Here is a 26,544-nt window from a genome sequence, read left to right on the forward strand (position 1 = left end):
CCTTGGCCATGACGCGCGCCGTGATGCTACATCATAACTTTGCCAAGTGCATGATGCAGAATCACCATCAGTTGACCGTGTGGCATGTCCTCTTCGCCCCTCTTGATAGGTTCGACCTGGTTTCCCCCGAGTCTGGTGGCAGCCAAGAAGCCAGCACCTTTCAAGCTACCGAGGACGCGCTGTCACGTGGTGCCGCCATGACATCGCATAGGCCAGACACCCCGCAGCATATCGTACCTATCTACAAATTATGTATCCGTACATAACCATGTAGTTGTTACCTCAGAGTGCAACATCATCTCCCTCATCTTGAGCGTGCACCCTACGTTCAATCTGGTAGCAATTGCAAGTTGATGATCGTTCGGGGCTCCCCCCACCAGCTCGCTGAGACATTCAGCATCAGACAACAATCTTTCCTCATCATCACACATGCCGCTCACCGACCAAGAAAGACATTGAGCGCAGTCGTTCTAAGTCCTGCGACACGTGCCTGCTGCACCTCACACGACAGTAAGCCGATATTACACTCATACTTACACCAACAGATATCAGAAGGATTGGTTTCCTCTCCGCAGAAACTGCATATGCCTTTTATGCACAAGATCGTGATCAAGAACTCCTGGAGACAGCCCAGACCAGTCGTACTATAGGCACTGCTAAGAGCCACTAACGGAGAAAAACGTGTACGAAAATACTCATCTACGACACACAACCACCGCTATTAGACGAATCTCGACATTCTGATAGATCCATGTAGAAGCGAGTTGTGGTCGGTCGGCCCACACCACCACAGCAACTGGAAGGCGGTCGTGGAAAAGATAATAAGAACCCACCCCATCGGCCACAGCATCACCCCGTCACGAGAAGCTACACCAAGCCGGCCACATCAGACCACCATGGCGCAGCCACACGACACGATGATATGAGCAGTCTCAGTGTGAGCACATGCATGCGCTAATAATGCTAGAAGACGGGAGTTTCCAAGGCCGAGATTCTGGCCAAAGCAAAGTCGCTTGCCAGTGAAGGCGCTCTGCATCGTGCCGTTGTGATGGGCTTATGATGGCGCATATTGCGAATCTGGCCTCCGTCTTGTACCTACGAGGCGGGCCCTGTTTTCTAATAAATACGACGTGCTAGAAGCTCTAAAATGCTTACTATAGACGTATAGATGTTGTAAGTGGAGGACGTCTCTGGTGCGCTGTCAGAATACTCCTCTAGTAACTACTGTGGTGTGACAGAACAAGAAGAAGAATAGGAATAAGGGTGATAGGGTGATAGGGTGATGATGGCGCCAATAGTAGTCTTGGAGCCTTGGGAGAAGGTACTATTGGTACTATAGGACTAATAATCCTTTTTCAATATCGCTCTACAACTACACAGATTTCGTTCTCTTAGATTGCCTGCTTGTTTAGGTGTACTATGGCGCACTCACCGAAAGTTATGTACTGCTCGCCGATCGCAAGTCTCGTCTACCCGCACCGTCCCCGAGCCATTGGTACAGTACACACCCCTCGGCTGCTCTGCTCAAGCTGGGTCACTGGAGGTATTCCTACTAGTGCAGTGCAACTTGAATCGCCAAGCAGAGGCCCCTCTCGAGTGCTCTCTGTCTTACTCGCACGCTATCTCTTGATTGTCGAAACAGTGTGCTTGTGTACAACGGTTTGGCAAGCCACTTCTGTTGCCCCCCCCCCCCCCCCCGTATGCGAGGTGCGGCCGCACATCTGGCTGGTCATGATTGCACCAGGTCTGGGTACAAACAGACAAATGAACCCGTGTCATCCGTTGCGAAGAAGTCAAAAAATGACTATAAAGAGAGAAGACCAGGATATAGTTAGGAGGATAAAGTACCCCGTGTCATGTCATGAGATATCCAAGACTCCCTCAACTGTCAGAAGTAACAATAATCAGTCAGATGTAATTTGTACTCATCAGCCAGTAGTGTAGCGTCACATCATCCTTGTATCCGCTCCCGAGCACCTGGTTCTGTATGCCACGCTGGCGTACCCGCCCACATCCCACATCCCAGCATGATATTGCTCGATTGCGCTTTTTCTGCACGACGGCTGCTTACAATACTACCAAATTGCTTTTTATTCGGTTTGGGAGGACCCTTGCCCATGTCATCGGATCGGGCCTGGTATTCCAGAAGTGCCCAAGCCGAGCGGTGTATTACTGCTGGCAGCTCCTCGAGAAAAGAAGAACAAAAGTACAAACATAAAAAGGGAATGGGCTTGTGCTTTGCATTGTGGCAAACTAGCTCCCGCCGCTATGGCGAGTCAGTCAGCAAGCCCACCGCGGAACAGCTTTTACCTCTTTTGCAGTGGCTGATTTACGGGCAAGGCGTGTTTGTGGTCTTGTCCGCCGAGGTGTAGTTGAATATAAAGCTTGAAAGCCAAGCTGAAATTGACAGTCTCGAAGCGGCACATGGTAACGAGTTGGTCGTACCTAGTTAGCGGGCCGTCTCCGTGCAGGGCTCTCCCCATGACATGGGACGGACGGGAATATATTGGACGGCGTCTGGCAGTGTTCCAGACTGCAGTGTGACGACATTTCTTATTTGTGGCTCCCGCTTCTCAGGCCATTTTCTTTGTTTCCCTGGCTGCATTCTCGCTTACCATTGCACCAGTCAGAGCCTGCCATTGTCCTGCGACTTGCCAACCCACTACCCCCGCATATTAGTGTAACTTGCTGCCCAAGCTGCCGGGACACAAGTGCCATGACCTGATGCGCAATCGAGGCAAAGTCGGAGGGGGGAGGGGCAAGTTTCCACCGAGGCTGAGCTGGCTTGCTGGCACTGCAGCAAAGGAGAAGGAGAGCGAGGGCGAGGAGGAAGAGGAAGAGGAAACAGGCTGGTGGTCTCCGGCAACGCTGCAGGATGCACGACGACAGATTCGGCGTGGTCGACGGACAGCAAGCGGCGAGAAGACGGCAGGCAGGTGTGGGATGGACCGAGTGGCGTGCAGACTCTTGTCCTTGGGTCGGTGGAGCTGGCCAGTGAGAAGTGCAGAGGGAAAAGACGAGGCGTTTGCGGGCCGACCCAGGAGCCTGGGAACAGGCTGGTGGATGGGTGGAATGGAAGAATTTGGTGGTGGTGATGGAGGAGGACGAATGGAGGACAGGCGGCGGGTGTGAAAGTGGAAAATGAAAATGACGAGTGGTAAGGGAAGTGGGGAGAAGGGGGTTGTCCGAACCCAAAGTATTTATCAAGGATTCGATGGTGATGAACGGGGGTAGGAATAAGGAATAAGGAATAACGGCATAAATACAAATACAGCAGGGTACCAACAGGCGACGGGATACCTATTTTGCGAAAGCCGGATAATTAGCAGGTAATGTATGTAGGTACTAAGCTATATTAAACCACCTAATAGCAGTATTAGCGCGCTGGCCGCTGCCATCAGTTACAGTGTGCAGGCTGTCCCTGTGCTTTGGGTCCTGTACCTCCAGGTACTACTAGTACCTTATTAGAGGTACCTCTAAGGCCAGGCAAGCCCTGAGCCTCTGGGCTTCAGCCGTCATTTCGCCGTTTGTACTGATAAAGTCCAACCATCAGCCACCTTCTCGTTTCTCGTTGCATCTTGCATCTTGCATCCCATCTAACTATTGATTGCAATTCATTCAATCCAATTACAGCCCACACCATCAAACCATCAACACCCTCTGTCTCTGGTCTTCCTTTCAACACACCCTCCACACACCCCCCGGTCCGCCACTGTCCCATCCATCTATCCATCATCCCTACCTGCATCAGAGATCAGTCTTTTGCTGCACACCTTGACACCAAAAACTAGTTTTCCTCCTCCACCGATAGCCGACACCTCTTTCTCTCCCAAAGCAGAGCGCCTCTCCCCCTCCCTACCTATGTAGCATTGCTTCTTTCACGTCTTCCTTCATCGTATCGCCTCCACTCGCCCACCTCCTGCAACCTTTTCCTCTTGTCTCGCCTCGTTTTACCTCTCCTTCCTACCAGTCCCTATTCTCGCCTTGGCCCAATACAGAAGCAAAATCTTTGCCTGCCGTCACATAGTCACTGACTCCGTCTCTGTCCTTGACTTCCTCACTCAACTCACTCAACTTACTCAACTCACTCACACCTTACTACACACCTGCCACTGTACATCGCCCTCAGCCAGTACCACACGGAACTCGAGCCACCCGTCGCCATCCCTCCCACGCCAGCGTCAACCTACTGGCCACATATTCCTATTTATAGCCAGCAACTTGATCTCTCGCCATCTCTCTGCTTCTACCTTTGCCTTGACGCCGCTTCTTCCCACCTACTTACTTCCTGGGCACTTCTCATCTCGCCCGCCGAACGCCCAGGTTGTCAAATCATATCCTCTACCTACACACGTCACTCACAACAACACCATGAAACCATCGGTCAAAGGCTCCTTCAAGGCCAAGGCCTCCTCAAGGTTAGTCCAGCACCCTTCTCATCTGCCTGCAATTCTCTGTTTCCTTCGTTGCATCGCACACCCCACTGACACAACCCAGCCATACTACCACCCATAATACCACGGCTCCCATCTTCACCGTCTCAAAGTCGGAAATCGTTGAGCAGCGCGGCAAGGCCATCTCGACACGCCTTGGCATTCAAATCTCGACCTGGGAGATGAGAACCACGCAACCGGATGAGACGGTGCTTCGCCAGGACAAACCAGTCAGCCTTCGTCTCCGCTGGTATTGTCACCGATGCAATAGCGACATCAACTCGCAGGGATCATGTTCCAACTGCGCTCATGTCCGCTGCAGGATATGTATCCGTCTTCCGGGAGACCATGATGTAGATGACGATGCAGTTGGTATGATACCAACCCAGAGCCGCTACCAAGCCAACGATGAGGGCTACCATGTCCCCGGTTCCGATCGTACTGCCGCTGGTATCGTTCGTCAAAGACGCAGCAATACTGGTGGGCACGATCTAGTTCTCAGAAAGCCCCGTCACCGAGTAAGGCGGACTTGCCATGTCTGCAAAACCGACTTCGCCCAGCTTGGCCAGACAATTTGCGACAAGTGCGAACATGTTCGCTGTTCGGACTGTCCTCGAGACCCGTAAGTCCTTCTAACCCGTGCCATCACATCATTTATGATGTGGTGGCATATTGCCTCGTTTCCCCACAGCATCCACGGCGAATGATAGGAAACTAACATGCATATAGACCGAAACGCAGCAAATACCCGTTCGGCTATCCTGGTGATGTGTTCGGTCCCAACAGCATCCCCTACTACGAATGCATCAAATGCTGGGCGTTGTACCCTCCACATACAGAGAACGGCACTCCTTGCAGGAGGTGTGGCGAAAAGAAGTCGGATAGCTCATCCCGGGCCCAACCGCGCGCCGTCGACCCAGACTACGATCCAAATTTCTTGCTGAAGCTCGAGGCAAAGCTCGATGCGCTCCAGGCGCAAGGTGCGGATCCTTTTCTAGATCCATAGAATGGACTACAGCCGTCACTTACCGGAGAACGCTTTATTTCCGCCCGGAATTTATGTCCTATCACGATTTATGGATATGATGATGGGCTCTTTTTACTTTTTGCAGACTAGATCATGCCCCGCGCGTCGTACAGGAGCAGTGATATGAATCAACGGTAATATCGGGCTCTTATTCAATGTTATTATTTTATTAGAGATTTTTGCTATTTAGGTATAGAATCACCAGTCTAAAATATCCGAGATAGGTACAAATTAGACACTAGGAGGTATAGAAAGGGATTTCAGTATACATTTAGATGGCAGGGCTACGTATTTCGGTTGAGCAAGGGTCACCAGCAGATCAGAGGGCACCTTGTCAGCGCAAATTGAGGGCGTTCTTATTGTTTGCTTTTCAAGTTATGTGGCTTTCTCTTCTTTCGCGTTTCGGGTGGTGAAATTAACTCCCTTTATCGTAATTTGTACTCAAGTAGAACTTCGGAGTACATCCGATCTTACCTGACAAGTACTGTATATGACCGAGGAGTAAAATGCCGAGACTAGAAAAATCTCCACTCTCTCTCTAGTCAGTGGACAATCGCAATCATTAATCATTTGTATGCATTTGTCTAACCCGTTCTATTTTTCCTTCCCAACGCTACTATGAGAAGCCAACCGCATCTCAGTCTACTCTGTGTTGGCATATCACAGGGTGAACCTCTAGGATTACATCTGGTGCATCCTTTTTTACTTATTATGTAGTAAATCAGTCATTTGGTTCTCACCTGCATGGGTGCCGACTTCCATCTCATTTTCCAGTACGGAGGATCCGTAACTACAGGGGGGGGGCAATCAATGCAATGGACACGCATCTTCTCCGTACTATGGCCAGGTCCCTCAATTTCAACATGGCAAGGGAGGACGAGATGTGACAAGAAGGCCCCGCCACCGCGCCATTCGCACGCAGGCTCTCGGAGGGTTCTCCGGACGAGGCGTTTCGAACAAGGAGGGGTCGCAAGGGCCATGGACCGCCACGCCACGTGTATGTGCGTCTTTGGTCTTCTTCCTCCCCTTGGTCACGGCGAGACCAGATTCAACAGAAACGGAGGCCCAATCGAGAGCCGTGCCCCTCTGTTGGGACACACGCACGACTGCATCCTTGTTCTCTCATGAGCCCGCCCGCGGCCCAGTCTGCGTTGGAGGAAAGACGAAAAGGCTGTGGTTATGCGTGTGTGCGTGGCGCACCGAAACATGGCGGTTGATGCGAAATTGACCGGCTGGGGGCTTAAAACTGTGTTTTTTTCGGCCGGGTACATAGTCCTTCGCATGCACGCGATGCATCACTTTTCGGAACCCGTCTTCTCTCTTTTTTTGCATGGTATTATTACCGAAATCTCGCGTCGTTCATCTCCCTCGACGTTGGGGTGACTCTTTTGTAGAGGCCGTCTGCCATCCTGCTTGCGAATTGTCAACCCTATGGTAATGCTAACAATCAACATATACGGATAGTTAGTCTCTCGATTCCCTTGCAGCTGAGAAGAGAGACTCCATAGTCTCTCGCGTGCGTCTAATAGTTACATATTTTTGGTCTTTCCACTAGTCTTTTCCACCAAGCTGGCGCGCCGCTCACGCTCGCCTCATATCTTCCCGCACAAACGGCTCCAGGTTTAGTCTGGCGCCTGCAGGCACGCTCGCTCCCAGCGTCAGCAGCCTGTTGACCTGGCGACCGAGGTAGCGTCCCACGCCGTCCATGCGGCTGTTGAGGTAGGGGTGCTGGTCATCAATCTGCCGGCGCGCCACGGCGGCTTCAAAGACGGACGGGTTGAGGATGGGCATGATCCGGTGCGCCGGGTACAGCCGGCCGCGGATCGATTTTTCCTTGAGACGCACGCCGTCGCCCACCACGATCCAGCCGTGCGAGGTCCCCGGCTGCACCTGGCTCCTCCAGTGCGTCTCGTCCCGCAGGGCAATGGGCAGGTGCTGCATGGGCACGAGCGTCGAGGGGTCGGCGCCGGGGTCGGCGCGCTGGTAGAGCGTGCCGCGGAAGAAGATGGTGCCGGGAAAGTCGCCCGAGGTGTAGATGAATCGCAGTCCCATCACAACAAGGTCTTCGGACACGACGCTGAGCTCTGGTGGCAGATTTCGTACGCGCAGACAGTCGCCCACCTCGATGCGCTCGGCGCCGAGGAAGCATCCGTAATATGTAATCGTCTTGGCATGCACATCCTCTGACATGGCTGACCACAGCGAGTTGGACCAGTCCACCTTGGAAGCCGCCAGTTTTGACGCGTCGAGCAGAAGTAGATCCCGCTTCGAGGGATCCGCCCCAAACTCGCGAAACTTTTCAGCCCACGGTATTTCATCGAACGTCTTGTCATCCAGCTCCTGGATCGCCACTGGAGGTACGCTAAATGCTTGAAACGGCCTCATGTCCTTGTCGTGCTTGGCGACATTTTGCTGCGGTATCACGCCACTGCCTAGGGGTAGCAATTCGTGAACACCGGGCTGCTGTGGATTTTGTGATGCAATGATGCCCAGACGCCATGTGTTGCCATTTTGAAACCACACTTGCTCTCCCACCCGGAAGAGGATGGGTGATTGCAGTGACCACCCCGTGTTGCGTTGCTGCTGGGTCTGCTGCTGGCTTGTCAGGTGCGTGGGCTGCCGTGCCTGTCGCTCCGCCTGTTGTTTCTTAAGTTGCTCTTGCTGTGCTGCTGCTTGAGTCTGAGCTTGGGCTGCCGCCTTCGACTCCGGTTTGGCCTGCACTGGTTGCACCTTGGGTACAGATTCCGTTTGTCTAAGCGCCGGTTGTCCGGGAATTGTCGGTAATGGTACTGGCGTAACTTTTGGCAGTGCTTTTTCCGGTTGAACCTGCTGCAGCGTTGGTGTGCTACTCGTCTCGTCCAGCGCCGCGGCCAGCTTTGCCATGTTGGGTGAGTTGCAATGGACACAACAGCAGTCTTTGTATTCCTTCGATGATGATAGCAGCCATATCAGATGCGCAGCAAACTCTTGTGGTGTCTTGAACAGCTTCGATTTGACCGGGTAGCCGGATACCCAAATGTGCTTGGATTTTTCATATGGCCAGTATCCGCGAGGAAAGTCTACAAACCATGAATTTCCTTCTGATTGGTTCGTCAATATTGCTTCATGGCTAGGGCCCAACTCCGTTTTCGCGGAACTTACCATCAGGATGGGGTGATAGCTCCATCTTTAGAATAATCCCTAGCTTAACTTTCCATTCAATATAGCGTGGGTCATCGTGAGCTAGCCGTATCATTTGTGGCTTCGACCTAGGTGCTTTGTCTGTTGCCTCCTTGGTAGGCTTCTTGGGCGCGGGTGCGGTTACTGGCCAGTAACCTGGGCCTGTGTCTGCGCCATCACTTCGCGCGACGCGCACGACGTCAAATTCCTTCAGGTCTGCCATTCTCAGCTTCTACCGGTAGTCTGGGCGCGCGTCACAGCATGTGCCGACAGCTTCACCTTCAGAGCACTGACTGCCCTTGTTCGGCGGCGTCTCTCTCCTGTTGGCCAGTGGACAGAAGCTCCCGAGGGAACTGTCGGGGGGGTTCGGGAGAAATTTCGGGTCCCTGTCGTGGTCAATTCGTATTTACTGGTCTACGCGCGCCAATTGATATATGCGCCACGCAATACCGCCCTATGGGTAGAGAAGCTGCGCTTGGTTGCTTGATGAGATGAGGTTGGCAAATTCCAGCAACGGTTTGTGGTAGAAGTCGCCCAGGCTGGATGAGTCAGCATACGATGACCACACTACCCTGAATCTCATACCCTTTTTCGGCGGCCTTGTCCGGCGTTAATTGAGCTGGAAACTTGTGAAAATTTGCCTTAGTCCGTGGAATCTGTGTTATCTCCAGGTCAAATCAATACTCGTGTAGCGGAGGTCTCTGTATCTGGGTGGCTCTAGGATTACAATACCCCGAGAGTGAGTACCTATGTATAATAAGGTGACATCCCGAAGTACAATCACCTTTTCTGGTACAAAGCTACAGTATTGATTTTACAGTATATCCATGAAAATAAGCTACAGTCTGTGTCAATTGACATACAGCCATACAGCACGGAAGAGCAAGAGTTAACCGACATTTCACTGATTTTGCTCAGCGTGGCTAACTGAACAGCTTGGTGCGGCGCCCCACGTACCAAGATCAAACGCGTAAAGAGGACGCGCTCAGCCGCCCCTCCATCAGGTAATCACCCAATTTTCGGAAACAACGTCAGACACAACACAAAACGGCACAATGGAAGTCGATGTCGGATCGCGCTACAATCATGCAAACCGGGCATTCCTGCAGGCCATGATTTCGAGGAGTTCCATGACCTTTCGCGAATCGCGCCCTGTTATCGCTGCCATCCTCAATGCCGACAACGACGGCGACCAAGTGCGGCCAGAACAAATAACGGAAGAAGCGTTTGAAGAATTCATGGCTACAGCCCGAGAAGCTGCCTCCCTATTCGACTACGAAATACGAAGAACACAACATCAAATTACCAAGGAACGAGTTTACGCCTTTGTCAATACTTCCTCCGACCCCCAGACGCAACTCGCGACAACGTTTAGCCATGACGAGCTTGCTTTTGTTAAACGAGCCCTCGAAGCCATGTTTGACAAATACAATAAACCACGAATGGAAGTCATTGCCCTTACCGGCATGCAAGCTGTCAAGCTTGCGAGACCAAATCGTCGTGAGAGCGCTGTTCCTCGAAATGAAGACGAGGGGACTCAGACCCAGACCGCCGACAAAGGGCTGAAGCACAGCGAGGTAGAAATAGCGCTGGAGAATCTCGTGGGTGGTGGATGGTTTGAGAAGAGCAGGGAGGGGTTTTATTCGCTTACACCGCGGGCTCTCCTCGAACTGAGGCCATGGTTGCTCGGCACATTCAACGATCCGGACGCGGGAGAGGGAGAGTGGCAGCGGATCAAGTTTTGCGAGGCATGCAAAGACATTGTGACAGTGGGAGTGCGATGCATAGAACCTGACTGCAACGTTCGAATTCACGACATCTGCGAGGAAGCCTTTTGGCGAACGAGACGGAGCAAGAATTGCCCCAGATGCTCGAGAGAGTGGGCGGGAAATCTGTACGTAGGCGAGCGGGCGGTGACATCTACACAGGCATACCAGAGAGGCCGTCGTCAAAGCGGTGGCAGACGAGGAAATCTGGCCGACGAGGTCGTACTGCAGGCCATGGCTGAGTATGAGGCGGAAGACAATGAACAATGAGATGACAAAGAATGGAGAATAATGGCAAACCCCGTGTAATTAGCGATACCCACAGTATATCCGTACAATTGTCTTATGTGCGCCGATACAAGCATACCTTTGTGCATGTACGAATTAGATAAGGTACAACAAAGTCTGTGGCGGGTACCTGCATGTACTGTAAGGTGTAGGCGATTGGGTGGCTGGGCATTGTTTGTTGGGCTGTGTTTGAGGTCACGACGATGTTTAGTTGGATGGAAGTGATGAAGGAAACCAAGGTAGGTACCTAGGTACCTAGGTAGCCATTTTCCATTAAATTTCATTGATTCCAGTAAACCGACACCTTATACCCCGTAGAATTCGGCCAGTAGAACCAGCCGCTAATCTTGCCGTGCGGTACCTGTCTGGGGCAACTGTATAAGAATACCAGGTACGAATTAGGTACCTACTAACCCACCTACCTGCCTGCCTCGATCACAAGCTTGTGGAGTTCAGCTGGGGATGGTGCTGAATGACGTCGCATCCACTGGTGGCAGTGCCGGGGCGGCCTCTTCCCCAACAGCGCTAATATGGAATTCAAGCTCCAAGCCCCGTACTTGAAACAGTACATTAACTCATCGAGGTCGCCGTCGCTCGAATTGTCCTTCGATTCTACAAAGTCTGCTGTGCAACTCCGAAGGCCATCCCATATACCCCCAGAATCAACTACCCTGAAACGCCGCTGAGTCTGCGCACAGCCACGATGCTCGAATACTTTACGTACAAAAAGGTCAAGAAACACAACGCCGAGAAGAAGGCCAAGGAAGAGGCAGAAAAAGCTTTCGCCGACGATGCCGCCACCGCCGACGACATGGACAATAGAACGGCCAAGTTGCTAAAGGGCAAAGAGCGCGACGACGGCACCGGCACAGTGGACGCGGTCCTACGTGAAGCCGACGAGCGCTTCATCGAGAACCTCCTCGCCGAGCACGACGGCCCCGCGCCGCCCCTGCCGCCCCGCGTCCAAGTTTTCGACATGGACTGGCACTCCGACAACGAGGCGTCCGTCATCGCCGAATCCTCTACAAAAAGCGAGGCCGCGACCAAGGAGGCGGTCAAGGCGGACAAGAAGCCCAACCGCCTGGCCCTCCTCTTTACGCGCCACAAAAAGGCCGAGGACGGGCTCAAGCCCGAGGACGCCAGCCTGACCCTCACGGAAGCCGAGCGCGAGAAGAAGGACCTCGGCAACGTGCTGGACCGCCTGAACCTGACGGCCAAGAACAACAAGGTCGTGCCCGGCGGCGGCGGGGACGCGGCGGCGCTCCTAGCCAAATTCACCCAAATCTTCAAGGACCTCGTCAGTGGAGTGCCTACCGCGGTCGACGACCTGACAAGTCTCGTAGAGGACCGCGACGGCACCATTGCCAAGGGCTTCGACAAGCTGCCCTCGTCGCTCAAGAAGCTCGTCACGCAGCTGCCCGACAAGGTCACTTCTACCCTCGGCCCCGAGATCCTTGCCGCCGCCGCCGCGAGCCAGGGCATCAAGGCCAGCACCGACGACGGCCTCAAGGGCACCGCTAAGAAGATCTTTTTGCCCCAGAACCTCCTCGAGCTCGTCACCAAGCCCGGCGCCGTCGTCGCCATGCTTCGCGCCATTGTCGAGGCGCTCAAGACGCGCTGGCCCGCCTTTATCGGCATGAACGTCCTCTGGAGTGTCGCGCTTTCATGTAAGTCTTGTCTGCTGAGTGGAAATTTGTGCTCGCCCACCTTTGCTAACCGCCCGAGGAACAGTGCTGCTGTTTGTGCTGTGGTACTGCTACAAGCGCGGTCGTGAAACCCGCCTGGAGCGCGAAAAGTCGGAGAATGACGAGAATGAGGCGATTCGTGACAGCGACCGCTTCGAAGAGCTCCCAGATGACCTCATGCTGCCTGCACCACCTCGTACAGAAGTAACGCCCCCGGAAGAGACAACGGCGGCTTCGTCTAGCCGGGAGCGGAAGGAGCGTGAGGCAGTGGCAACCTCTAGCAGGGCTAAATAACTACAGGCTGGCCTGTTGCAATGATTTTTTATGACGCTTAATGACAGAAATACCTAATTCAACACACTGGTTTACTTGAGCGAGTGAAGGCAATGCGCCCGAAACGTCGGCAGATATTTGCTCATTGCGTAATGGTGTATCATTATTCATGGGAACGTGATTGTAGTTATTAATGAAGTACATTCTTCAATCCTCTTCCACTAGTTCTTTGATTTCTTCGCGGCCGGGGGCCAGATTTACTGCTTCCGTCTTTGCGTTTACCCCCTCCGAGGCTGAGCCGTGGCCCCCATCTTGCATCCAGAAATCCACCTCGTCAATAATATCGTACACAACGTCTTCTGCGACTTGCTCCTTGTACCTGTCTGATACTGCTCGCAGCTTCTTGCCCTGGGGCTCTGATTGCGTACCGTCGAAATCAGGAGGCGGATACCAAAAATTTGGCCCAAAGTTGACTTCTGCCGCTCCGCCGCGGAATACACTAATGGCTGGGTAGTACCCAAGCATGCCATCGTCGAGACCATCGCGAGCGCCAACTTGCGGCATGAGTGGCCGCGAAGCCGGGGGCAGGAAACCTAGTAGGTTCTCGAATGGCGTTCCCATGAGCACCCCGTTTTTGTACACCTTGATATAGGAATTGGGAAGTGTTCGGAGGGCAGGCGTGGAATGCGTCGGATGGGGTGGGTGTGAGTTGACGCTGGCGGCTGTGGATGGCGATGGATTCATAAGGTCCTCTAGCTCCCGCGTTGTGTGATACTCGATTTTCTCAAAGTAGGTATGTGCCTTGAAGCGAATTGGCACGCGATCGCGCACAATATTTGCTCCTTCGGCCGTCGGGGGTGGAGGCTCGTCAGCTGCATCGACTGCAGGGTGGTATTGGCCCGCCATGATCTTGCGTTGCAAGCGCTCGGATGGCAGCTGAATTTCCAATCCAATAACATCGCCTTCGCGAATGCCCTCGCCCGCTGGAAAGAATTCCTTTGGACGGGACATGTGAACCTTTTCTCCCGCGACGTCGCGAATACCGTAACTGTAAGCATCAAAGCCAACCGGCGCATCTAATGACGCTTCTCGCCTCGCCCACCCCATGCGAATATGCTTGCCGCCCTCCGGTTTCGTCTCTCCCGGTGGCGGAGGTCGCACTCCTTGGGCGATTTTGCACTCCCAGTACCACCTACCCTCTCGTACCGCAACATTGGCGCGCGCCATGCGGAAGCCTCTATCAGTGGTAACTGTCCGCGCCGACTTGTCAAAGAAGACGTGCGACGCGGCATCCTCAAAGCTGAACCGGGGACCGAAAGGCTCGGGCTCAGTCTGGCGATAGTAGATCATCGAAGGAAAACGTGGGTCTGCTATGCAGTGTGTATATCGAAAGTTCTTCTTATTGGCGACACTGTAATGGTGATCAGCTAATGGCGAGTCCAAGGTGGCGGCTCGTTATATGCCGGCGAAGCATACTGATCGGATGTCTCAAAGAACTCTACAGCGTCACCTTCACACATGATGGCCTCATGGTGAAGTGTCAGGACCGGCCCTCTCGGCGGGTCAAAGTCGGAGGGCTTGGGTGGCGTGAGCTTGTAGCGCAGTGGACTTGAGTTGCTCTGCTCGATTTCTGTGTCGGCGGCTTTGGGGTCAGGGGTCGCGGGAATACTTTCGCCCTTGGCTTCGCGCTTCTTGAATGTCTCCTTCTTCATTCTACCGGGCTTTGCGCGTGCTTGTCCGTCATCGTCTGTCTGAGAAGGTGGATCCGCGAATTTCACATCGGGATTCAAGGGCGATGGCCGCGCCGGGCTGTGCACCTCGTCAATGGCGCGCTTCTGAGGGATTGAAGACACAGGGGCCGTGAGCGCAGGCTCCTGTTTGGGAACTTCCGAATCAGAGGCCATGATGTGCTAGCTGGCGGAGTTGGGTAGGTACAAAGTAGTTGATGCAGCTTGACGAGTTGGACGCGACGCGAACCAAAGCTACACTATTACGTCAGCAGGCATATATGCACAGATACATATGTAGTCTATCTAGTTAAGTATAGATTAGAAAGGATCTAAAGGAATAGGGGAAACAACTAAAATAAAGAAGATCAGAGGGGATAAAAGTATAGAGGTAGATAATATAGTAACAATCAAGAGACTATCAAGAATAAAGAAGATGACAGCATGTTAACTACAAACGTAGGTACATAGCATTGGAATGCAGGTTGCTCGGATCAAAGATTGATTTCAACTGATAAGGTTAGCGCGGCCTCGAGGCTTGAGCTAGGTAAGTTGTGGCTCCCTTTTTTTCGGGCGGGTCGCTTAGTGACCTATTACAGCGAGGCAAATGTCATCAACAGGCTTTTGCATCAACCAGCAGTGTCAGCGCACGCTCAGAGACCCCACCTGGACAATCTTGGTGGTGATCCGTCCCAAGTCTGGTGCCTGAAAAGCATCAAATCAAGTACCGAAGCCGGCGAGAAGCACTGAGTGAAAGTCGATATCTTGAGCAAAGCAGAGCAGGCAGCGCCACGAGAGACGCCGCAGCAGATAGGGTAAACCACTCGCCCCGACTTTGGCGCTGTCCAGGTTGACCGCCACCGACTCGGAGTTAGCTGGACTCGCTATACTTTCGGCAAGCGTCACGACTAAATAAATTGGCCACTCGGCCCCAGGTCTACTGAGTCCCTACCTACGAACAGGTAGCTGCGCCGACCGACCTACCTACTAAAGCACAACTGAACTGTTTTCATCGCGGGCCCCTCGGAGGACATTTGCCCTCTTGCAGCCACAACAATCTCCTCGACTCGGCCAGTTAATGCGCCTTGGAACACTGCTATCGCATGCCTATCACAGCCCTGCTCCTTGTCACGCCATATACCCTACCTATTTTCGCCTTGGCCACAACTTGGACGTAGGGGGTCACGTTGGCGTCAAAGTCTGCCGCGTTGTTTGATTTTCCCGGCGCTGGACAATCGCCACCTGCTTCGGCCTGGCCAGCAGGCTTTTCAACTTTAACAGTTGCAGCCCGCTGGGCCTCGTACACTTGCGTTTCGGCAACCTCGCATAATCTGATGCGTCGTGCGCACCGTTTATGACACTACGCCAACTATCGCTAGCGCACCAACTACCAACACTGCCATCAATTTGATGATGGCTGATGCCTCACGGCCAGCGGCAACTCTGTCGCAGCCGCGAACAGCTTTGCCATCGCGGCCCCTTTCTAAGGGTCGTGATGGTTCGGCTGCCACAGGTCCCTCGCGACCCTCACCGGACGGCGACAACCAGAGACACCCCCTGAAGAATGGAAGCAGAAGCCCGAGCGCAACCGGTACCGCCGAGTCGTCTTCAAAAGGAGCTGGATCTAAAAAGAAGCAACAATCCGGTTCCTCCTCTAGCCATAGCCAAGTTTGCAGGTATGTCACCACAGCGTATTCAGAGCGAAGAAGATCAAAGCTGACCCTGTCAACAGCAACTGTGGAACGACAGAAACGCCGTTATGGAGAAGATCACCGCAAGGTGCAACCATATGTAACGCTTGTGGGCTTTATTTGAGGGCTAGAAACTCAGCCCGACCAACGAATCTGAAGAAACCACCGAAAGTAGTCTCTGCAGAACCGCCCCGGGCAAGCACACCGAAAGCCGGCGGCTCTACGCAAGATTCTACGCCGAAAGTCGCTGGAGCTACCTATGTTGCTGCAGAAAAGACGCCATCGGGGACATGTCCTGGAGGTGGACGTTGTAATGGAACAGGTGGTGCAGAGGGCTGCAATGGTTGCCCTGCCTACAACAACCGCGTTTCGAAACTCAGCATGCTACAACGGCAAGGTGGCTGTCAAGGAGGAGACGAAGCAGCGAACAATGCGCCGGCCCCTATCGATGTGAATGCGCTTCAGGCGCAGCAAAGCCAACAGTCGTCTGTGATTATTGCGTGCCAGAATTGTGGCACTACAATCACGCCGCTCTGGAGACGAGATGGAAACGGCCATGTTATCTGCAACGCATGCGGTATGTAGCCGAGAAGAGACGGCTATCTGATTATCAATGCTAACATGGGATTGCTATAGGGTTGTACTACCGGCTGCATGGTGTTCACCGGCCGGTCACGATGAAAAAGGCAACGATCAAGAGACGCAAGAGAGTCATTCCTTCAAACCAGGAGGAGGAAGGAGAAGACGGGGATGTGGCAATGGACTCGCGCAGTAACGAGACAACACCCGAACGCGGGACGGTGAATGACGACGGCTCTATTAATCTCGGAATACGACATAAGCCCGAGGATCCTGTACCGATGGATTTGGATACGCCGCTGCATGACGCGAAACAACCGTCGCCGCTGCCGACGTCATTACCACATGCGTCGGATTTGGCAGCATATCGTCAAACACTATCGTCGTCTCGAAATACGCAGTCGTCTCTCAACAACGAGAACCGACTACCACCCCTTGCATCAATGACAGGGGGTTCCGAGAGACAATCGTCTCTTTCACCATCTTCCTTTATCTCGCCTCGCCGAAAACGATCCTTTTCAGCCACTGATTCGGTTGCTGCCGTTGGCACAGAAGGGGGCTACGACAGCGCGAAGCGTGTGTCTTCTATCAGGGATATCTTGAACCCAGCCTCAGGTTCCTATGAAGGAAGAGACGGTAAATCAGAGTACTCACTTCCGCCGCTTCGATCTTCCGGTGAAGGATTCACACCGGTCAACCGAGCGAGTGCCTATTCGTCGCGCGATGGTACCCCGATACATGGTACGCACGAGAACGACAAAAAGGCAGAACGAACGCAACTTCTGGAAAGAGAGACGGAAAAGATCCGCGAAATGCTCGCAGCAAAGGAGCGAGAGCTAAATCACCTCAGAGCCAGCTAATTGACCACCAATGGGTTCTGAGTTGAATGGACCGATGGGACGACGGCTGCAGAATGATTGATGAATTTCTGTTTTATGGCGAGGAGCTACGGGATAGGCGGAATGCATGGTTACGGAATGAAGAGGGCGAAGGCGCTTTGGGATCTTAATCTTTTATATTTTAAATGTTGTTTACGAGATAAGTTGGAAAAATGAAACGACTGTGTGGGATGTTTGGTTGGACGCGAGACTAGAGCTGGAGGGATTGGAGATGTTGAGTACTTTTGCTTCTATTTTAGATAAAACAGGCCTGCCCGGGTTGGTCGGTTCATAGCACTGGAGGTAGAGCGTTTATTCAAAACTTTTTGCACTAGCCGAAGCTATTCTAACATTTGGCGAAAGTCAAGAAGAGCCAGCCAAGGAAGCACGTTTGCACAGCATAATATGTGGAGCTGTACCGATATGAAGCATACCGAATGAGTCAGAGCAACTCGCTTCAGGGTAAGGGCATGGGCATAGGCCGTGAATATGAGGGCCACCGATGTTGCGAGGTCAAGCTATGGTGCGAAAGGCCGGGCATGTGAGTCCGAGTCCGCCAACTTGACGCTGAGGCGTAATAAGTACGAGTAATTATTAAGCGTTAATAAAAGCCACTAGTTAGACTAGTTAGGGCCTTTGAGCCATAAGAGGATAGACTACTAGGGGTTGCCAGCCACGAGCCCCCCCCCGCGCTGAGTAGGGGCATGGGGACACCGTTGTATTATTAATGTAGCAAGAAGGGGGGCTGTTTGGAGAAGTGCGTCCCCCCCCTTTTTTTAACGGTGCTGTCTCGTCGAGCTCTCAAATTCTTCCTCATGTGGGTGCTAATAAGTATCGTCTTCCACCAGAATAGGCCTTCACATGGGCTTGAAGCCATTGGGAAAGCTCCTAACTTGACAAAGGCCCGGGCCACAAGGCTCCAAACCCCGTTCCATTACGCCCCCAATTGGCCCACATTTCTGCTTTATTCGTCATGGTCTTCCCCTTTCTCTCTCTCCTTTTCCTCTGCGTTCATCACCCTCACCAGCATGTAAATTCCTCGCCTACTCCAGCTGGTATTCACCTGTGACCACAATGGCGGATGACGAGATTCCGTTCCCCCCAGGCTTTGGAGTGAAGGACATCGTAGCCTGGGGGAGCACTGGTCTCGTTGTCCTTGATTCGGCCACACAAACAGTTATAAAAACACCATTCGACCCAGAGCAGGACGCACTTATTCAGAGAGAACGAGAGATCTATAAGAGGTTAGTCGAAAGGGGGAAACACCCGGGTACACTGTCATACATTGGCGAAGTCAACGGAAACAGCATACGTCTTGAGTATGCCTCGAATCATGATATGCGGTCCTACCTTAAGCAACAAGGCGTTGATTCAGGTACCCGGCTTGGTTGGATGATCCAGATCGCCGATGCTCTCGCTTTCGTTCATGACGCAGGCATCATCCACGGTGATCTCACGAGTACAAATGTGTTCTTAGACGACAAGATGAATGCCAGACTGGCCGATTTTGCAGGATCATCCATCGACTCATCGGCACTCCTCATCCACGTTACTCCCAGCCACGAATACCCAGGAAACCTCTTGTCGCCGCAAGGAGACATCTTCGCGTTGGGCTCTGTATTCTACGAAGTCACGACTGGGAAGAGGCCGTACGCCGGGCTCGACGATCACATTATCAGGTCAAAGTTTCAGAAAGGAGACTTTCCTGACGTATCGTCTCTAGGCGGCTTAGGGCACGTTATCAGGACCTGCTGGGATGGTGGCTATGAGGACAGCAAAATTTTGGTCAAAGATCTTGAAAGTCGGTGATTGACTTATTGTTCTCTTGTGGATTATCTAACTCCGACGACACAGCACTTCGAGATGCGGAAGACATGGTCCCGGCCGACGCATTCCTTCATTCCTTCGAGTCTTCATCGGCATTGCTGCCATCACCCTGATGAGCGGCATCCTTGTCAGATTAGCGAGAACATCGCATCGCGTGTTGCAGATGTACTCATGAAAGACACTTTGGGCATTTGCCCGGCCGAAACGTTGTACCGCACTGTCGTAGTTGTGTCCCGATGCCCCCGCATCCGGCCTGTAAAACCAGCCCACCGACATGCAGGCAGCAGGCAGGCAGCAAGGCAGGCAGCAGCGGCCGTGACTGGACAAGGGCGAGATGTAGTTGTTGGTAGTGACGCGCCTGTGTCGTGCCAAGAAGAGGACAATTCAAATCGTCAAGACATAGCATAGCCATGGCGTATGCTGAGGAAAGATGAATGAATATGTACGGAAACCACCGTGATTTTAGCCGTGCTTGTGATGGGGTCTGGCTTTGAAAAGCTCAAGAAAGTTGAGTCCGACTTCGGCGCTTGCCTGGCAGCAAGGCTGATGGAGAAACTACAAACGGCTTTTGAGCTGCGAAAAGCAGGGCTCGAGTCCAACACACCATCCTGATATCCTGATCCTGGGTGTGGGTGGTGCATTGCAGATCTAATGACGCGGGGGAGTCATCTGAGCATATCAATCTCGGCCTGCGTCGGCGCGCGTGGTGAAAAAAATATCCGCGACTAAGCTATCAGTTGGAGATTTGGAGACTGGAGAGTAATCAAAACCGCATCTCTTTTTTTTTTCTGCGCCAGCAAGAGGAAACAGTCTGCGGGGAGTCCACATTGGGAAGCCGCGTGGCGGGCCCGGACCGATGACGGCCAAACGAGGAAGAGGAAGACGGAAGCCGGGAGAATGAGATGGAGAGTTCTGGCGAATGGGAGAAGCCGGCCGATACCAAAGCTGGCGGGAATGCGGGGAGAATCGAGAGTGTAGTTGAATCATGCGGTGGGGGTCTCATAGAGTTGAATCAAACGATGATTGCAGACGGGTGTTGCATTTGGCATATAGGCACGTATAACACGTATAACACGTATAACACTGAATGATGTTATTTTGTAGAATATTTTTCGTGTAATAATTGTGTGGCGTCGTCATGAGTCCTGGTTTGGGGAGTGAGTGATGTGAAGGAAAGGCATGAACAGGGGCCTAGGGACTGCTCGTCTGTTTTGCGACAAGATGTTTATTTGAATTGAGCAGGTTTTGATCGTGTGATGAGAGCGCATTGCGGGCACCAATGCCAATTGTGATTGTATATCTGTATGCATGGTGTCCCGAGGCGACATGGCGTGCTCAGCTCAGTTGTCAGTGTGGGTGTCAGGCGCCCCGGAACGGTGAAGCCCGGTCAGACGGTTATTTCCACATTAGATGGTTCGAAGAGTTGCAGCTAGGCTATTCGGGTCGGCATAACTAGCCCATGGCCTTGATAACTAGTTGGAGTTCGTGTTTCGCAACTTGGCGGGCGCGAAGAAGGGCGCGGATGACATGGGTTCCACAGTGGATTTTTTTTTGACTATCACCGAGTACATCTATTGTGTAGTTGTAGTTACGGTATGTCCAGGCTCTGTGTCTCCCGGTCGAGGGTTGAAGGGTGACACAGTCCAGGAACTGTATGGGATGAAAGGAAGAGAGGGAAAATGAGAAATACACCAAGGAGAAATAGAGTCATCAAGATGAACAAAATAGAAAGAATGAAGAAAACAGCAAGAACAAGAAAGACAATACCAGAATCAGAATGAACGTCAATGCCTTGCCCGACAATGCTCCGGATCGGACTTGCCCCCACTGCGTGACTCTAGCTGCCAGCCAGGGTCTTCCAGATACTTGTTTCGCCATGTATTTGCGTAACAAACTCGGGTACCATGATGCCGGTTCCTACAGATATACCTGCAGCACTCAACCACCCGTTGCAGACACCAAAATACAGCGCCTCTCCAATCCACCTCGCTGCACAGTAATTTGTACTCTAGCAGGTACTAATCCCCGCTACCAAACTCCAGCCCCAGAAATGCAGCTCGCTGAACAAAACTGACGGCCATCCTCCATCTCACCGTTCAACAACTCTTTCGTATTCACATCATTTCTGTCTGCCTGTCCATTTTCCCGTGTCTGTGTGACGGATCAACTCGAACATCTTTGCTCAGAATACATCTTCCTTTTGCTTATATACATACTCCAGTCGCTTCTTCTTCGCCAGCCTCCTCTGTGCCTCTACTACACCCTGTTGCGTTTGCGCCAACCGTCTTAGCTATCGAGCATCGTGCCTCTGCAAATGAGACGCCCTTTTCCACCCTGAATCCCGCTCACGCTCTTGGTGACCTCAATCGGCTATCCATACCACTTGCGTCCCCGCCATGTCCGGCCCCATGGACGAGTTTGTCCACTGGGACAAGGCCGCCGCCGCCATTGGTGCCGAATTCCAGCTCGACACCGAGAACCTCGATCTGGTTCTCGAAAATGTCGACGAGGATGACTTTGGCTTCTCCGCCCTCCAGCATTACTCTGGCGACGCCAACCTCGATCTCTTTGCCATCCCCGGCATCATGCCCGACCCCCCCATCTCCGAGGCCTGGTATGAGACGCCGCTCGCCGCTTGCGCCCACTGCGTCGCTGGTGCCTTTTCCTGCAAGAAACTCCGCCAAGGTAGCTACAAGGGCTATTGCACCAGCTGCGTTGCCCTGCGCGTCGAGTGCAGCTTTGCCGGTGATGCCAAGGTCGCCGCCATTGACCCGGCGGCTGCCTTCCCCCCCAACCCGTGGCCCGTCATGGGCCAGCACCCAAACACCATGCAATCAAGCTTTACCAACCTCCATGCCGCAGACGCAGCTACCTCGGCTTCCGAGATCAACGCCATCATTGCCCCGATTCCCTCTGCGCCCCCAAAGATTGGCGCTCGCTTCTCTCGCGAGTCTGTCCGCATCCTCAAGAACTGGCTCTCCACTCACACTAGACATCCTTATCCCAGCGAAGAGGAAAAGGAAATGTTGCAGCGCCAGACTGGTCTGAACAAGGTCCAAATCACAAACTGGTTGGCCAATGCTCGCCGCAGAGGAAAAGTCCAACCTCCTCGATCAGTCTCACCCAATATTAGGAACTGGTCCACCCCAGGGTCAATGGACATCCCCCAGCGTCGCGGAACACCTGCTCTCGAAGCCATGAACCCCCTGCAGCGTTGGCAGGTTTCTCCTCCGGAACACGAACCGGCCTCGGTCAGTGCCATTGCCAGGGCCGTCACCGCCTCGTCTTCTGCCCTCTCTTCTGGGCTCAACTCACCATACAGCTTTAACTACACCGACGATGGCTCCAACAGATCGGTCTGCAAGGAGTCTTCGACATCCAGTCTGGGAACCTCGCAGTCAAGCAACGGTTCATTTGGCTCGGCATACTCTCACGGCTCCAGACATTCCTGGGGCTCCTTTGGATCTGCGCCCTTCAACAGCCGAGGGCGTCGCCGCCGTCGTCGCAGGGGTACCGCCAAAATTGAGGGCACAGCTCATCCTTCGGCGCCGCTCAAAACCTTCCAATGTACCTTCTGTACTGAAACGTTCAGAACAAAACACGACTGGCAAAGACATGAAAAATCTTTGCACCTGTCTCTCGAGCGCTGGGTATGCACCCCTGATGGACCCCGCGTCTTGAACCCGGAAACGGGACAAATGTCTTGCGTCTTTTGCGGCGTCAACAACCCAGATGATGCGCACATTGACTCCCACAATCACTCTGCGTGCCAGGAGCGCGCCATTGAGGAGCGAACATTCTATCGAAAAGACCACCTCAACCAGCACCTTCGATTGGTTCACAATGTCAAGTTCTTGGACAACGCGATGAAGCAGTGGAAGATTGCCACGCCAGAGATTCGCTCACGTTGTGGCTTCTGCGGCATCGTAATGGACTCTTGGACTATCCGTGTAGATCATCTGGCAGAGCATTTCAAGACTGGTTATTCCATGGCTGACTGGAAGGGTGACTGGGGTTTCGAAGTGCCCGTCCTTGACATGGTTGAAAACTCGATCCCACCCTGTATGCGACCGCTTAATTTTCCCATAGACAAGATTCCGATATCTGACCTTTGGTAATAGATCTTATTCATCATGAGCGAAAGTCGCCTATGCCTTATTTTGCCCTCCAGCCTCCGCCTGCTTCTCCACGCAATGCGTATGAGCTCATCAAGCTGGAACTAGCCAACTTTGGCTCTTCATACTGGGAACAGCACGGAAAGCCCCCGACCGACGACGAACTCTGCCTGGAAGGATGCCGCATCATTTTCGCTTCTGAATTGCTCTCCATTCAAGGCATCGCCACTCAAGTATCCTGGCTTCGTGACATTGTCATGAACGACGAGGAAATATCCCGCAAGGCTAAGTTTGGGCCCCTTCGCCGCGCTGCCGAGCTTCAGAATCTCAAAATTAACGGCAAGGACAACCTTTTCGAAGAGTGCCCGATGGAAATACAGCTCCACCAGTTTGTCAAGGCTAAGCGGCTACTGGGCCTGAGTGCAATGGATGACGAGCTGCAGGAAGAGGCTTGTCGAATTGTTAGCCGTGTTGAAGAGATGTGCACGCACCCCTCTGAAGCAGTAGCCAACTGGCTGCTCCGTCTTATCAAGCGGTCGACCTCTTGGTTGTCTTCCTTTCGGCGCCGCGCACATCTCCCGCGGACGGAAGATATCAAGAGCGAGACCATCCGCTCCAAGGATCTCACCTCGATCGACTCGACAATTCTCAGCTATTCGAGACTGGAGCGTGAGCTTAGTGACTACTTGAAGGCCCAGCGCTGCTTGAACAAGGAGCCCTCTGACGAAGATCTCCAGCGTCAAGCGCGTATTATCATATACGAGTTCGACGACGGGTGGAACCAGACGGCAGCCGACAACATGCAGTGGCTAGATGCTTTCAAAGAACGACACGCCTTAGCGGAAAAGACACCGGGCAGCCCGACCAAGACGTCTCCAGAACAGTCTGACCAAGCTACCGCTGTAGCTTCTTCACCCGGCTCGCAATGGACCGCACAGAGCAAGAGGCGACCAAGTGTCGCGAGCAATGGCAAGAATGCCGAATTTATCCCGTTTGGCAAACCTAGCAGCACACCATCGTTCCTCAACGACGCAAACTGCTACCGGCGTCTTGCTAAAGAACTGAGGCGTTGGGTCGTCTCGGCCATGTCGCCCAACAATCCTAACCGCCATGTTCCGACAGATGACGAGCTGCGTTACCAAGCACGCTGGATCATCTACGACGGCGACGACCCCTGGAACCAGACGGCCGCCGACAATGCCGAGTGGTTGCAGAGGTTCAAGCGTGACGTCGGCATCACCAAGGACGGCGGGCCTGGGTTGCCCGAGAGTAACGCCTGGGCTATGGAGCAGGGCGGAACGGGCTTCGCGCCGCCTTACGCCTGCCCCAAGTCGGACAACATGGACCCGTTTGCGGATGCGGTGCACGTCGAGATGCGCGACGGCGCCAAGGCTTTCATGGCCGGGCCGACGGCCGCCAACAGCTTCCTCGACGCGCTCGCGGCGCCCAACACGCGGCCGGCCAAGGTGTTTTGCTCGCGCGAGCTCGAGGCCCACCTGCTGCGGTACGCCGAGGGCCACGCCATCACGCACGGCGGCATACCCGGCGACGCGGCCCTCCGCGCCGAGGCCCGCCGCATCCTGCGGACCGACTATACCGCCGCCGATGACGACCAGCTGCTCGGTAAGTTCAAGGAGCTGCTGTGGGAGAAAATGCCGTTCCTGGAGCCGCACATGAAGGAGCAGACCAGCACCGCGGCGCCTGCGGTAGCGGCGGCGACGGATGTTGCAGTCGCGCTGCCGACGGCGGCAGACGAGGATCTGGATATGCTGTTGCACAGCATGGACTTTGAGTTTGAGCTTGACTTCATGAGTAGTGCTGTTATTGGTATGGATGGGGAGGATGGTGGCGCGCCACTTTTCTAGAGCAATATGTGTTACTTGTTTCTCTTTTTTTTTCTTTTTTTTTCTCCAGCATTGATACCTGGTACCAAAAGGAGGGACGAGATGGGGCGCACCTGCATGCTATTGTTCGGAGTACTTTACGATGGATGCATTGCGTGGTGGTTTTTCAACACGGTGTTCAATGGGTGGGCTCATCAGATTGACATATTTCTTTCAATAATGTATTTTCGTGACACTTCTATATACTGCGTCTATAAACAATGGATATTCTCAGCTCTGCGATATATGAAGGTGAAGTCGCTACAATTTTTTTCAACCAATTAGAAGGTCGAGGGTTGTCTTGTAGTTGCAGTCCGTGAGCATTGTAGCGTCTACACAAATGCCAGTACGAACTCCAAGCAGCATACTTCACCTTGCCACCAGCCGCAGTATTCTCGCCCCATCGCCGCCATGCCGCCCAGCCTCGTGTTCTTGGAGTCAGATAGCTGAGCTCCGAACCATCGAAATTCGCCACCTTCGAAAGCTCGTGTAGCTCAGTTGGTTAGAGCGTCGTACTAATACCGGGCGAAAGTCAAATATTGGTAATGCGAAGGTCGTAGGTTCAATCCCTGCCATGAGCAAGACAACCGTCTTAATTTCTTTTTTTGGGTCCCGATGTGGGTGATGGAAACAACCAGGCCATACAAATATAGTCTATTAGAGGGCAAGCGAATAAAAGCAAGGAATCAGAATAAATAGAACTATAAAGCAAAAGAAGGAAAGCATGAAGGAAACATTACTCGGAATAAGGAACAGTATTACTGACTGGTGGTTTGTTTTGTTATGCGGGTGCCCCTTGCCATTGAAATCCTAGTTGATGCAAGACTGGTGCTCCTGAGTTGGCAGGCACTGACGAACCATTCATGACACTTATCTGCTAGGTACCATTCCCCCTCTTCGAATCTCAGCCACTGCACAGGCACTATCGCACATAGAGTTAACATCTTTCAGCATCGTCAGAATGGCCTATCATTACACCCTTCCAGCTCAGCGCAGCCCGTACACTTGCCGACCGCGTGAGATTTCTCTCCGCAGTCAGACTGTTTCCGAGGCCATGGCTCGCTCCCCCGGACACAAACGGACAAGTCTTTACGCAAATGACTCCTCTAACCCAAAGGATGCCTCTCCACACCATCATCAGCCATGGTTTGAGCATGCCAACAAGGAAAACGTAAAAATCACAACACATCCGGCCACATCGAAAACTGTCCTT

The 26,544-nt window shown here is 53.1% G+C and overlaps 10 protein-coding genes across 10 annotated transcripts; 6 read left to right on the forward strand and 4 right to left on the reverse strand.

Moving 5' to 3' along the window:
- Nucleotides 1-963: 963 nt before the first annotated feature.
- Nucleotides 964-2,426, reverse strand: CCM_04139 (uncharacterized protein; the record flags this gene model as incomplete). The annotated part of the gene is made up of 5 exons (XM_006669287.1): nucleotides 964-1,095; nucleotides 1,156-1,221; nucleotides 1,509-1,619; nucleotides 2,072-2,266; nucleotides 2,334-2,426. 5 exons carry the CDS (start codon nucleotides 2,424-2,426, stop codon nucleotides 964-966), a joined length of 597 nt encoding a protein of 198 aa, XP_006669350.1.
- A 1,945-nt stretch (nucleotides 2,427-4,371) lies between these two features.
- On the forward strand, nucleotides 4,372-5,439 carry CCM_04140 (uncharacterized protein; the record flags this gene model as incomplete). The annotated part of the gene is made up of 3 exons (XM_006669288.1): nucleotides 4,372-4,418; nucleotides 4,498-5,055; nucleotides 5,163-5,439. The coding sequence occupies 3 exons, from the start codon at nucleotides 4,372-4,374 to the stop codon at nucleotides 5,437-5,439; spliced, it is 882 nt and encodes a 293-aa protein (XP_006669351.1).
- A 1,602-nt stretch (nucleotides 5,440-7,041) lies between these two features.
- Nucleotides 7,042-8,343, reverse strand: CCM_04141 (uncharacterized protein; the record flags this gene model as incomplete). The annotated part of the gene is made up of 1 exon (XM_006669289.1): nucleotides 7,042-8,343. One exon carries the CDS (start codon nucleotides 8,341-8,343, stop codon nucleotides 7,042-7,044), a length of 1,302 nt encoding a protein of 433 aa, XP_006669352.1.
- A 1,331-nt stretch (nucleotides 8,344-9,674) lies between these two features.
- Nucleotides 9,675-10,655, forward strand: CCM_04142 (DNA repair protein Nse1, putative; the record flags this gene model as incomplete). The annotated part of the gene is made up of 1 exon (XM_006669290.1): nucleotides 9,675-10,655. One exon carries the CDS (start codon nucleotides 9,675-9,677, stop codon nucleotides 10,653-10,655), a length of 981 nt encoding a protein of 326 aa, XP_006669353.1.
- Nucleotides 10,656-10,876: 221 nt separating this feature from the next.
- CCM_04143 (uncharacterized protein) lies at nucleotides 10,877-12,652 on the forward strand (the record flags this gene model as incomplete). The annotated part of the gene is made up of 3 exons (XM_006669291.1): nucleotides 10,877-10,912; nucleotides 11,314-12,340; nucleotides 12,405-12,652. The coding sequence occupies 3 exons, from the start codon at nucleotides 10,877-10,879 to the stop codon at nucleotides 12,650-12,652; spliced, it is 1,311 nt and encodes a 436-aa protein (XP_006669354.1).
- A 186-nt stretch (nucleotides 12,653-12,838) lies between these two features.
- On the reverse strand, nucleotides 12,839-14,535 carry CCM_04144 (Ash2-trithorax family protein; the record flags this gene model as incomplete). The annotated part of the gene is made up of 2 exons (XM_006669292.1): nucleotides 12,839-14,042; nucleotides 14,108-14,535. The coding sequence occupies 2 exons, from the start codon at nucleotides 14,533-14,535 to the stop codon at nucleotides 12,839-12,841; spliced, it is 1,632 nt and encodes a 543-aa protein (XP_006669355.1).
- A 1,236-nt stretch (nucleotides 14,536-15,771) lies between these two features.
- On the forward strand, nucleotides 15,772-17,488 carry CCM_04145 (GATA factor SREP; the record flags this gene model as incomplete). Its single annotated transcript, XM_006669293.1, has 3 exons — nucleotides 15,772-16,034; nucleotides 16,091-16,626; nucleotides 16,686-17,488. The coding sequence occupies 3 exons, from the start codon at nucleotides 15,772-15,774 to the stop codon at nucleotides 17,486-17,488; spliced, it is 1,602 nt and encodes a 533-aa protein (XP_006669356.1).
- A 1,092-nt stretch (nucleotides 17,489-18,580) lies between these two features.
- CCM_04146 (protein kinase, putative) lies at nucleotides 18,581-19,315 on the forward strand (the record flags this gene model as incomplete). Its single annotated transcript, XM_006669294.1, has 1 exon — nucleotides 18,581-19,315. One exon carries the CDS (start codon nucleotides 18,581-18,583, stop codon nucleotides 19,313-19,315), a length of 735 nt encoding a protein of 244 aa, XP_006669357.1.
- A 696-nt stretch (nucleotides 19,316-20,011) lies between these two features.
- CCM_04147 (uncharacterized protein) lies at nucleotides 20,012-21,211 on the reverse strand (the record flags this gene model as incomplete). The annotated part of the gene is made up of 3 exons (XM_006669295.1): nucleotides 20,012-20,331; nucleotides 20,791-20,983; nucleotides 21,101-21,211. 3 exons carry the CDS (start codon nucleotides 21,209-21,211, stop codon nucleotides 20,012-20,014), a joined length of 624 nt encoding a protein of 207 aa, XP_006669358.1.
- A 518-nt stretch (nucleotides 21,212-21,729) lies between these two features.
- Nucleotides 21,730-25,313, forward strand: CCM_04148 (homeobox and C2H2 transcription factor, putative; the record flags this gene model as incomplete). The annotated part of the gene is made up of 2 exons (XM_006669296.1): nucleotides 21,730-23,395; nucleotides 23,455-25,313. The coding sequence occupies 2 exons, from the start codon at nucleotides 21,730-21,732 to the stop codon at nucleotides 25,311-25,313; spliced, it is 3,525 nt and encodes a 1,174-aa protein (XP_006669359.1).
- Between the last annotated feature and the right edge of the window lie 1,231 nt (nucleotides 25,314-26,544).

The sequence above is a fragment of the Cordyceps militaris genome (assembly GCF_000225605.1).
Source record: "Cordyceps militaris CM01 unplaced genomic scaffold CCM_S00003, whole genome shotgun sequence".
NCBI classification, from domain to species: domain Eukaryota; kingdom Fungi; phylum Ascomycota; class Sordariomycetes; order Hypocreales; family Cordycipitaceae; genus Cordyceps; species Cordyceps militaris.